Source organism: Pangasianodon hypophthalmus, chromosome 25, assembly GCF_027358585.1.
Source record: "Pangasianodon hypophthalmus isolate fPanHyp1 chromosome 25, fPanHyp1.pri, whole genome shotgun sequence".
Lineage (NCBI taxonomy): Eukaryota > Metazoa > Chordata > Actinopteri > Siluriformes > Pangasiidae > Pangasianodon > Pangasianodon hypophthalmus.
The window spans coordinates 12,926,739-12,938,906 of NC_069734.1; the positions used below are offsets into that span (position 1 = coordinate 12,926,739).

The 12,168-nt window shown below is 39.6% G+C and overlaps 2 protein-coding genes across 3 annotated transcripts; both read left to right on the plus strand.

Annotated features, from left to right (window-relative positions):
• Positions 1-77: 77 nt before the first annotated feature.
• On the plus strand, positions 78-3,516 carry harbi1 (harbinger transposase derived 1). Of its 2 annotated transcripts, none has more exons than XM_026946693.3 (3): positions 78-232; positions 1,796-2,480; positions 2,924-3,516. In XM_026946693.3, the coding sequence occupies exons 2-3, from the start codon at positions 1,811-1,813 to the stop codon at positions 3,298-3,300; spliced, it is 1,047 nt and encodes a 348-aa protein (XP_026802494.1). In that variant the 5' UTR covers positions 78-232; positions 1,796-1,810; the 3' UTR covers positions 3,301-3,516. The 2 variants fall into 2 exon arrangements, with proteins under 2 accessions (XP_026802494.1, XP_026802493.1); XM_026946692.2 differs by lacking the exon at positions 78-232 and adding an exon at positions 239-432.
• Positions 3,517-4,431: 915 nt separating this feature from the next.
• On the plus strand, positions 4,432-9,791 carry zgc:110699 (uncharacterized protein LOC325371 homolog). The gene is made up of 7 exons (XM_026946713.3): positions 4,432-5,090; positions 5,288-5,368; positions 5,556-5,612; positions 5,732-5,805; positions 6,996-7,143; positions 7,483-7,576; positions 8,060-9,791. Exons 2-7 carry the CDS (start codon positions 5,299-5,301, stop codon positions 8,247-8,249), a joined length of 633 nt encoding a protein of 210 aa, XP_026802514.1. The 5' UTR covers positions 4,432-5,090; positions 5,288-5,298; the 3' UTR covers positions 8,250-9,791.
• The last annotated feature ends 2,377 nt before the right edge of the window (positions 9,792-12,168 follow it).

A 12,168-nucleotide genomic window follows, 5' to 3' on the forward strand; every position in this document is an offset into this window, starting at 1 on the left:
GCAGATTCGTCATATTGTATTAACGCAATGACCTCATTCAAACAAGGAAGTCGTCTTATATCACGAAGTAGGATTATTTATAAAGAAAAAAATAACAAATTATATTTTGTGTATTTTTTTTTCTTTTAAAATTTCTGTAAATGTATACAGGGTATTAGAGACTGTTTAATCTACATTTCTCGAATAGCGAAAGTAAGGCAGCAGAAATGCACGCGCTACACGGAAACGCGAGGTTTGTGCAGATCCTTTTAAAAACAAAACATTAACTAAACCTAAAGCGATTTCTAGAAAGAAACTTGGTGACTGGAAAACTCCGTGTGGTTAGATACAGATCTGGAAAAGTGTTCAAGCATGGAACGTGCTTAGTGAAATGTGTGGAAAGTGTGGAGTGTGATTTCGAAGGCTGTGTAAACAAACTCAGCAGCATTTCCGGTAATGTAGCTGTGAAAGAAGCTAAATCTGCGTGTTATTCAGGAGTAGTGTTGCTTTGTGTAGCGGTACACTCACGTAGACACGTGTATGCTTTAATTTGACTGTTTGTTAGATGGAATATGTAATGTTTGATTGATAAGATGTTGCTGTAGTGGATTATTACAGTTAGCAGAGTAAAGCCAGAGCAGGGACTGGAGGTTACACATGCTGTTTAATATTCTGCAGCTTGAACCTCTCCCATTATTAAATATTCACAAACATCCCTTATAACTGAGGATTATATATTTACTTTAAGAGTACATTTGAAATGTTTATTTATTGATTGGACCCACTAGAACAGTTTATTCTGGAGCCTTCCAGCCACAAACCCCAAATCAGCTGCAATGTATTTAAGTGTATTTCACACTGTATTACCATCAGTACCATCATTAATATCATTAACATCATTAACATCACTAACATCTTTTTCACTAGTTTTATTACAAATGCACTTAGATTCCATTTGACATTATTTATGCCTTCAGATTAAAGACTTTCAATTCCAACTGAAGTTATTTAGTCTGAACTGTAATAACTAATCAGTAACTATACCCTCTTTAATAATAGTTGATAATTATCTTCACCATTGTGACACCTTTAAAAACATAAAGTTTCGGACCTCCTGTCATTGCGTCACATATGCCCCGGGGTCTGTGGACCTCACGAAGCTCACATCGGTGATGTTAGGTTACTTTGGTGCTGTTTTGCTGCCTCAGGGTCTGGACAGCTTGTGGTGATTTACAGGACAGTTAATCAAAATTTATAGCATGAAATTTGACATGAAAATCTGAGGGAGTTTGATACATCACTATACGCTGGATGATGCAGTCAGTGAATGACCCAAAGCACACAAGTAACTCAACTACAGAAGGGTTTTAATAAAGAATATTTGTGTTTTGCAATGCCCAAGTGAGAGTCCATGCCTTAGCAGTCTGAGATACTGTGACATGATCTGAAGAAGGCTGTTCATGCAACAGCAACAAAAAAAAGTCCCAGAAACATTGATAAATATCAATTTAAAGGTTACTGCTGCTAATGTAATTTCAGCCTTTTAAATTATGTACTAAGACATCTGAAAGACGTTGATTTATGAACACGTCTGAGGGACATTTCTCTCATTTCTGCTGCATTTTTTTTTTTTTTTTTTGCATTTACTCATCCATGTAAAATATTTAACTTCTGCGAGCACTGCACCCACTAGATCAGTGAGCGTATCTTATACACAGCGTAACACTGGTAGGAATTATTGTGGTAAACTCTGTATGATCTGAGCAATTTTGTTCCTGTGCTGCTCATATTTCTAACTCTGATATGTTTCTTACAGATCATTTCATTCATAATGGCAATCCCTGTTGCGATCCTGGACTGTGATCTGTTGCTCCACGGCCGCGGGCACAAAACACTGGATCGATTTGACATTGAAACCGTATCGGATGACTTTCTGTTGACGACGTTTGGTTTCCCACGTGAGTTCATCTATTACTTGGTGGAGCTGCTGAAGGACAGTTTGTTACGACGCACGCAGAGGTCGCGAGCGATCAGCCCTGATGTTCAGATTCTTGCAGCTTTGGGTTTCTACACATCGGGGTCCTTCCAGAGCAAGATGGGAGACGCCATTGGCATCAGCCAGGCCTCCATGAGTCGCTGTGTCTCCAATGTCACCAAAGCTCTGATTGAGAAAGCCCCAGAGTTCATTGGCTTCAACAGGGACGAGGCCACCAAGCAGCAGACTAAAGAAGAGTTCTACAGAGTGGCAGGGATTCCTAATGTTATAGGAGTTGTAGACTGTGCACACATAGCCATAAAAGCACCTAATGCAGAGGATTCATCGTATGTTAATAAGAAAGGCTTCCACTCCATTAACTGCCAACTGGTTTGCGATGCCCGAGGGTTGCTGCTGAGTGCGGAGACACATTGGCCTGGCAGTCTAACAGACCGAGCTGTTTTTAACCAGTCTAGTGTGTGCAAGCTGTTTGAGGAGCAGGTCAACCACGAGAGCTGGCTTTTAGGTGAGATGAACAGCCTTCTTGTAGATTGTATTAAATATTTAAGTATGTTTTTATCTACCTGTCATGCAAAGTTATTTCCAAGGCAAGAGAGATCACTGCCATCAGGATAGAAATGTTTGATCAGTGAGAATGACTCTGTATTGATTTGCCCTGACCCTTCCCTCTGATGAGACAAGTAGTTGTAATATTAAATCGTGTCCCACTCCTATTAAGCCCCTACCCTGTTGTTCACAATCAAAGCACATCCTCAACTTTGTCTATTTCACGCAGCCCACGTCCAACTCCTTCTCTTACTGTCTGTGCATTCCACAGGAATGTGCTGTTTTTCTGTAAGTGTCTGGTTAATCAGTGGCAGTTGGGTGACGCTGCTGTTCTTTACATTTAACATGTGCTTGTGAAGTGTTTATCTGCACTCGGTTGGGATTTTTTTTTTGTCTTTGCAGGAGATAATCGTTATCCTCTGAGAAAGTGGCTGATGACCCCAGTTCCGAATCCCGAGACTCCGGCAGATTACCGCTACAACCTGGCCCACATGACCACGCACGAGATCGTAGACCGCACATTCCGCGCTCTCCAGACACGCTTCCGATGCCTGGATGGAGCCAAAGGCTATCTGCAATACTCGCCTGAGAAGTGTTCTCACATCATCCAAGCGTGCTGCGTGCTCCATAACGTCTCACTGCAGTCCGGACTGGACGCCTGGACCTTTGAGAGAACTGAGGCCACTGACCAATCAGAAGAGAGCAACGATCCAGCAGAAAAAGTGGACCTGGAAGCACTGAGAGTCCGACAGGAGCTGATCCAGAATCACTTTAGCTAGAGCTGAGCTGGGACAGTTCCACAGAGCAGGCATGATGTCTTGGACTAAAGAGTGCACTATGTATTTTGTTAAGACTTGATGATGCACCTAACAGGAATCTAAACTTGTTGCTGATTTGTGCTTTGTATTTGTAGAAGGGCTGTAAACAAATGTGAATACATTATTTGGATTGAACAGATGATGTGTACTGAACAAATACAAATACACATGTGAACAGGTGCAGTATTCATGTTTCTTTTTTTTTTTTTAAAGGAAGTTTGCCAGAAAGCTACATGTAGTGACTAGGTGTGTGCACCGGGACTGGGATCCTCTAAAAAACCACAAAATGATTTAAAACCAGCCCAAAAACAGGCAGTGGACAAGGGAGACCACTTCATTTTCTCAGTTTTTTAATGGGAAACAAGTTAACAGTGGTGTGCACATATTTCTGAATTATTTATTGAGCCGCCACTCCGTATAGCTCACACAGACCACATGCTGTGCACGTAATCGTTTTGCTAATTTTAAAAATATTAACATGTATGTTCATTGTGTGTTTTTCATTGTTTTTGAATAATCATTCTCCATTGTTATTAAAAGAAATCTTCCTGGAAAATCCTACACTCATTATAATTAAATACCACATAAATGACCCCGGCTTTATAGTAGATCCTGATAGTGTGTCCAGTGAACTTTTCTGATCTTTCTGCAGTATAACAAACCCAAAAGCAAACATGATCAAATATTGATCAATGGTTTTTGTTGTAAACTATAAATAGCCGTTCCCTGATTTGGGAAAGACTTTATTGTTTTGAAACATCATTACAAACCTAATCTTGCTTACTCAGTCACATTAAAGCTTGCCCGAATGTTCCACATGATCTGGTTCAGGAGTTGAATAAAGGTATATTCTGCAAATTGCTATTTGTTATTATAATTTGGGAATAAACATGACTTCTTTTTCCCAGCAGCTCCTTTTTTTCCCCATGGCATAGTGCTAGGGTCCACATAAAAAATCCTGTCATGTCCATGCCCACATCCATTTTAAAGTCAAACGTGAAAACATACACAAATATTTGAAGCACAGGCTGATGAGATACAGACTGATACAAAGAATGGCATCGTTTGCAGGTTAACATCAGACCTTTCATTGCTGTATCCTTGAAACTGATGCATAATCCCAAATTTCTTCGGTACTCGTCGCCTTGTATGAAAGCCTTGAGAAGCCTTGGCTCCTACAGAAAGAGCAAAAAATATGAAATTTAAGACTTCTTTATAGCCTATTGATTGCCTGAGTGCCACAATGAAAAAAAAAAAAGCTGAATATGTAATCAATGATGAATTGAACTTAGTAATTTTAGCTGCAGGTAATGGGCACTTTATAGAACAGACGGAATGTTTCTGCCATCAGAGGCCATAAATCAAACGCTTCCTTAATCAGAGCGGCAAAGAGAGTCCTGCAGAAGAAGACAGAAAATGACTCCAGCACAGTCTCGGAAGGAGTGATGAATGTAGAGGAGGAGTGGGAGGGAGAAAGAGTGAACACTTTGTCCTGTTAGTGAGGCTTGCAGCAGGCAGGCAGATGGTAGTAGAGTAATGTTAGGGAAGGCTGTTGTGTGTGGCCCTGTCCCAATCCCCACACATACGCTCTAAAGACTCAGCAAGTGCACTTCGGTTTTCTGTCGTTTATCAATAAGCTCGGGATGTGTTGAGACCTCGAGGTTGTTGAGGCACCTGGTAAGGAACCTGAACGGCTCTGCTGTGTGGAGAGTAGCATAGTGTCTGTATCACTCAGGACTCATACAGAAAATGTAAGTAAAATTATTTTTTTTTAAAAAAAGAACTCTTTAATTCTTGGAAAATGGATTAGTAAGTGATAGGTGTTGAGATATGGTTTGATGTTGAGTATGTTGTTAAATATGCTGTTATGTAAGCTGGAGGTAATATGGTGATTAATATTAATGTATAGTAATAAATTCATATTAATGTTAATGTTAATGGTTCCCAGCCAGAGCAAGAATGACGGAGACAAGAAAAATGGCGAGAGCAAAACTGGTGCTGCTGGGACGAGAGAACTGTGGAAAGACGGGTAAAGGCAAAAGCCTACATGGTGGAACTTATGGCCTATTAATAATGAATTGTTCTACTATTAATAATATATCATTCTGAGACCTCTTCCTTTTTTCTCACTTTATCTCTGTTTCTTTGATTCTCTGAGTCTCTGCTTCTCCTTCCGTTGCTGTGTTTCTCTCACACTCCTTTTGTTTAAAATCCAGCTCTGTGTGTGAGATTCATCACCAAGCGCTTCATTGGGGAGTATGACCATAAAAAGGGTAACACACACACACACACATACTGATTCACATTCCCACTGAACCCATGTCACATTCACATTCCCATGTTTTCAATCTTCTGACTGTCTTGTTTAGTTTATATTCTGCTTTTCTCTCAGAGGTGACCTACAGGTGCCGCAAAGTAGTGGACAAGGAAGCGATTGACTTGGAGATTTTAGACACAGTTAATAAGGTACAAACTTTTTTTTTTTTTTTTTTTTTTTTAAATCCGAACCCCACAGAGCACTGACATTGTACTATAATTATACCACATGCTGTAAGGAACAAATAGGCACATTAAGTCCCATTAAGTGTTATTAACAATAATAATAGATAAATCATAATCCGATGGAATATAAAAGTCCAAACCAAAAGGGCAGCACAACCCAACACAATCATTTGTTCATTGTTAACTTGATCTTGGCCTTTGATTGCTGCTGTTGCAGAGGGTCATAAAATGCAAATGAGGCATCTAAACATTCACTTAATTTTTATTGTGTGCTTTGAGCCTCCCGACCTCATACTTTGCTGATAAGTATTTCTGTGGTGCTTTGTGAATTATGAATCATTCATGCCACTGAACAAACAAAAACTATTAATAGACATAGTTCTGGCCAAACTTTAATCAGCCTCATTAAGCAGTGGATTATTCTGAACACTGCAATACAATTAACAATCATAAAATATTTCGTCTGTATTTTGTTATCCATTGCTAATAACAGACTAAGTTAATAGGTTAATATGAATATGTCATGAATATTAACTAAATCAAAGATTAAAGCTTTAGGTATGCATATCTCATGCATATCTTACTCATTCTGGATTACATTTACACTTGGGTGTCAAAAGAAATTATATAGTAGACGTTTAACATTATACTGTATATTATGGTTTCAAGTCTACAGACTTTCTGCTACTAAAATCTGTATCTAAGCATTTCCTGTTCCTGTTTTTTTTTTTTTTTTTGGCTCCTTTAGTCTGTTATTGTGTTTTTCACTCTCACTTTTACCCACTAAACAACCCTTGTGTGAGGGCTCACCTTCCTCCATCACCTACATGCTCGGCATCATTCCTGGCTGTCACACAGACAGTAAGCAGAGCTGTTGTGTTCATTCCAGTCCTCTCAGCTCTTATTCTTTACTAAGCATCAGTGTTTAATTGGTGTGGATTGTGTTTAGAGATTTCTAAGTAAACACTAAAATTAAGATCACAATTAGAAGTTACCATTTCAAAGTTTGGAATGATGGTGGAGTGAAGTTATAACTCCTACAAGTCCTGGGCTTGATCAGCTCCATCTGCCACCTACTCGGCCCCAAATCTCATACTTCATCATAGACTAGACCACTGTCACTGTGCTCTGTGTGTGTTTGTGTGTGCACTCAGGAGTGTGTTGGACCTGGTGCCGCCCCTCTCGAGAGCTCTATTAAATGGGGTGATGGCTTCTTGATCGTGTACTCAGTGACAGACCGCAGCAGCTTTGAGGCTGTCGCGCGCCTCAAGAGGCTCATTGATCACATCAGACAGAGCCTTGGTAAGACTGACCTCAGATCAGCTTCACTCTGGCTTTGTTGATGTCAAGTGAGCTATTTTTCCAAAGGTAAATAATTCCAAATTAAGATGGAGCTCTAGACCAGCAATAAATATCTGTGTAACCCATAATCGTGCGGTGTAAACATTCGACTGTTGGCGACTGTAAGGCTGTGTGCATGCATGCATGTGTGTGTACGTGCGTGTGTGTATTTTGTACATCTTTTATGATGTCATAAATACACCTTCTACCTGCTATTACTTTTTATGATGGTCTTCTCTGATTTAGGAGTACAATGTGCTGTAAAAAGCTGTTTGTGTTTGTGTGTGTTCCATTGCTTAGGAATTCCCACAGTGATTGTAGCAAATAAGAATGACATGGAGAATGGACGGACTGTTAGGACAGAAGAGGGGCAGGCTTTGGCCAGAGACCTGAGGTGTGTAAATCCCACTGACACACTGCAGCACATAGAATGACTTTATACATTAACATTTTGCAAGCAAACAATTTGAAAGGGAAATTAATGTATCGAAAGGAGAAGAAACATAACGTGTTGACATATTTACAAAGACACAGTGAGAATAACTGAGAGAACAATTCCCTTCCCGGGTGGTAGCTGTCACGTGATGGGGAGAAGTGGCTGTTGGGTGGGAATTGGTATATGAAGCAAATTGGGGAGAAAATAGGGAAAATATTCATCTGTGGAAATCAAACATACAATGCTGAAGTATTTCTGTTATTCCTGTTTCTCCCTCTGGCTGCTACAGGTATAAAATATTAAATTACTGTTAGTATGATGGAGATCTTGTTCATGTTTATGTGTGAATGGCTTATAATGTACAGAATATGTAAATGCAGTATTATTATTATTATTATTATTATTATTATTAGCCTTTTTGTCTGATTTGATATGTACCAGGTGTAGTTTTTTTGAGCTCTCCGTAGCAGAGTGCTCCCCAGCGGTGGAGGCAGCATTCAGCCAGCTGATCCGTGAGGTGCGGTTGGAGTTCCATCGCCACCTGTTAGCCATGGACAAGCGTTCACGTGTGCTGCAGATGCGGCATGCACTCAAGAATAAACTCACACGCAGCAAAACCATGCAGTGGTGATACAGCCAAGAAGGTGTTCTGCTATCTCGGTCTACTAGATACCAAATCACTACTAGTTTAGTCCATCAGTAAGGAAAATGACTGGACTTGTTTAACATCCTGAAAATGATACATAACTGAGTCACGTAACTGAGTGATGGGACATTCCCATCCGTTTACACACTTAGCTGCCAGTTTATTAGGTACAACTTATACCTTTACTGTATAGATGCACTTTAGTTATACATCTACTGACTGTAGCCCATATGTAGCCCTTCTCTACCCTGACAGCCAGTGGAAAGGGACCACCACTGGACCACCTTTGATTTTATTTGGGTGGTGAACCAATTCTGTGGGAATTACAAGGCCACATGATAGTCATTAAAGTGTTAAGTCATTTGAGGTGTCCTCTATACAGTAAATATGATCACTCTGTTTGAATGAGTGGCAAGATATCAAGATAATAACACATCAAGATACTAATATTAGCTGTGAGGAAGTTAAAAAACACCCACAGACAAATTGGGAGGTTCCGAACCTCCCAATTACGGGACACAATCAATATGATTCCTGCCATCCTGTTGAGGAAGATGTCTGAAAATAAAATCCTCACTCCAGGGAAATTTCAGGTAACAAAAAGGGAAATATATTGTATTAGAACTTTTACATCTATATTTGACTGATTCCTCCTTTTAGAAGAATTGCCAGGTGCAATACAAGTGTGTGTTGGTCTGGGAGAACCCTTTGGATTTTAGGAAATAGGATTTTTCTGACTTTAGCACATTTTGACACCTAAAATTTAAGAAATCATAAACATATATTTGACCTAAAGGTGGAAATGTTTTATTTACTTTTTAATCTTGCCTATCCTATCTTCCTGCAAAGATCATGTTGGGTAAGGAGCCAGTTTAAAAACCATTGCCTGCCTAAAGACGTCTGAAACTTTGCAAACCAAGTGTGACCTCCTCATACAGTGAATTTCATGCTTTGATCAAGTCGTTGCATATCTTCATGCCATAGCTTAAACATTATTAATGTTAAGTGATCAGTGTCTATGATGAAAAAAATCATTCTTGATCTGAAAAGACTGCTAGACCTGTTTTATCAGTAGCCAGAGATGCCTTAAAATTGTAGAGATGACATGGCTAAGGCTTAACTTTACATCTTAGTACAGTGTGTTATACAGCAAGGAAAATGTTAAACAGATAAAAATCTAATTAATATGGTCCAAAGCATAGCTCATAGTTTAATTGTTTATTGGATGGTCAATGATTTCATCAGTGATGTTAAGGGATAAAATTTATTTTGAGAGAAAGAGAGAAAAGGAGGGGAGGCTATGCTTTACTAACTGAAAGTCATTTGCTCCTCTGCAAGATATGTGCTTTCTTTAGCCTAGGACATATGCTAGAGAGATGGGTGTTACAGAAGAGACCTCAGACGAACTCACACAGACCAAAAAGGGTGATTTATGCCAATTTTTCCTCATTTATTTATTTGTGTCCTAGCTGCATCAGACTGTTCTGCTGGAGAAACCTTTGAATAAAGTTGACAAGGCAATTTTAATATTTTTGAACTGATTTGTTTTTAATTATCCAAGAATTCTAACATTTGTTTTAGTGGATGTGCATCAGATCACTAATGAGTATAGCTCTAATCCCATAAGAAATCGCAAGACAGACTGGCAAGCATAATCTACATTTGCAGGCATTAAAGTAATATTTATTTATAGGGCTCTCATAGATTGAGGTAAGTGATACACCTAAATGTAATTTTAATATGATTAATTACATCAAAATAATATAAATAAGATCAGCATTATTCAGATTATTCCCTTTGGATCGCCTGACTTCCCTTACACGTTAAGGCAAGTTATTTGGTTCATTTGTGCTGATATGGAAAGTCTAGAAAATTTGTGGAATTTAAACACACTCATTTTCTCATCTGATAAAATATTGAAATGTAGAAAATGTTTTTGAAAAAGTATGCATATTTTATTGTTCATGTAATGTACACAGATCAGCCATAACATTAAACCCACTGACAGGTGAAGTAAATACGACAAATTATCTTGTTACATTGGCACCTGTCAAGGGGTGGGATATATTAGGCAGCAAATGAACAATCAGTTCTCAAAGTAGATGTGTTGGAAGCAGGAAAAATGGTCAAGCGTAAAAATATCTGAGTGACTTTGACAAGGGCCAAATTGTGATGGCTAGACGACTGGGTCAGAGCATCTCCAAAACGGCAGGTCTTGTGAGCTGTTCCTGATATGCAGTGGTTAGTATCTACCAAAAGTGGTCCAAGGAAGGACAACCGATGAACCGGCGACAGGGTCATGGACAACCAAGGCTCACTGATGCACGTGGGGAGCGAAGGCTAGCCCGTCTGGTCTGATCTCACAGAAGAGCTACTGTAGCACAAATTGCTGAAAAACACACAGTGCATCGCAGCTTGCAGTGTATGGTACTGTGTAGCTGCAGACAATTCAGAGCGCCCATGCCCTGTCCACCGAAGAAAGCACCTACAATGGGCATGTGAGCATCAGAACTGGACCATGGAACAATGGAAAAAGGTGGCCTGGTCTGATGAATCACGTTTGCTTTTACATCATGTGGACAGTCGGGTACATGTGTGTCGCTTACCTGGGGAAGAGATGCACTATGTGAAGAAGGCAAGCTGGCAGAGGCAGTGTGATGCCCTGGACAATGTTCTGCTGGGAAACTTTGGGTCCTGGTATTCATATGGATGCTATTTTGACACATACCACCTACCTAAACATTGTTGCAGACCAAGTACACCCCTCCATGGCAATGGTATTCCCTAATGGCAGTGGCATTTTTCAGCAGTATAATGTGCCCTGCCACACTACAAAAATTATTCAGGAATGGTTTGAGGAACATGACAAAGAGTTCAAGGTGTTGACCTCCAAATTCCCCAGATCTCAATCCGATTGAGCATCTGTGGGATGTGCTGGACAAACAAGTCTGATCCATGGAGGCCCCACCTCGCAACTTACAGGATTTAAAGGATCTCCTGCTAACGTCTTGGTGTCAGATACCACAGCACACCTTCTGGGGTCTTGTGGAGTCCATACCTTGAACTGTCAGAGCTGTTTTAGCAGTACAAGGGGGACCTACACAATATTAGGCAGGTGGTTTTAATGTTATATCTGATCGGTGAAACATAATACACTAAGATTTTAAACAGTTTTTAGACAATAACATATGCACTGTGCATTAATACAGCCTCCCAAATGCATTAATGTGACTACATTCCATGAATCCTCTTTCCAAGACTAAGCTCATGACCTTTAGAAATGAACACAGAAAGCCTAAAAAGTTTTAAAAAGCAACCCAAAAAAAGCATGAAAGAGTGTGAATTTTTTGCATGTATAGAATACCATCCTTAGTTACAATGCAAATATAACAGTGAAACACACCTTTAACTTAAGGCTACTGAAGAGATTTTTTCACACAAAATGACTAGAAGATTTAGTTCTGTTCACCGTATCTGGTGAGTCAGAGGAAATCCAGCCAAGGCTTAGGAAAATTCCAATCTTGCCCAGCATATAGCTTGGAAATTTCTGCTTCTAATGCTAAAAATTAAACATCTCGTTTAGTAGCTACTTTGCCATATGTCCTTGAGTTTCTTGATCTCTGGACTATGTACTTACACTTCAGTGTGTGTGATCTTCAAAGGATCTTCTGGAATGTCTTCTGGACATATCCTTCTGGAATCAAAGTGTGAGTTTGCTTTTCATTAGAGGACATTACATACATAAAGTACGTACCCTGGTATCTCATAGTCCTGTAGTGCCTCACGCAAAGTTAACGCACATGATCATGCACCTTCTGCAAGTATACATGAACAAGTCAAGTCAAGTCAAGTGGAATTTATTGTCATTTCAACCATATACAGCCAGTTAGTACATAGTGAAACG

Coding starts and splice junctions, on each gene's coding strand:
- harbi1 (XM_026946693.3), top strand. CDS start 1,811: ATGGCAATCCCTGTTGCGATCCTGGACTGTGATCTGTTGCTCCACGGC. Junction 2,481..2,923: donor CCACGAGAGCTGGCTTTTAG/GTGAGATGAACA, acceptor TTGTCTTTGCAG/GAGATAATCGTTATCCTCTG.
- zgc:110699 (XM_026946713.3), top strand. CDS start 5,299: ATGACGGAGACAAGAAAAATGGCGAGAGCAAAACTGGTGCTGCTGGGA. Junction 7,144..7,482: donor TCACATCAGACAGAGCCTTG/GTAAGACTGACC, acceptor TCCATTGCTTAG/GAATTCCCACAGTGATTGTA. Junction 7,577..8,059: donor GCTTTGGCCAGAGACCTGAG/GTGTGTAAATCC, acceptor GATATGTACCAG/GTGTAGTTTTTTTGAGCTCT.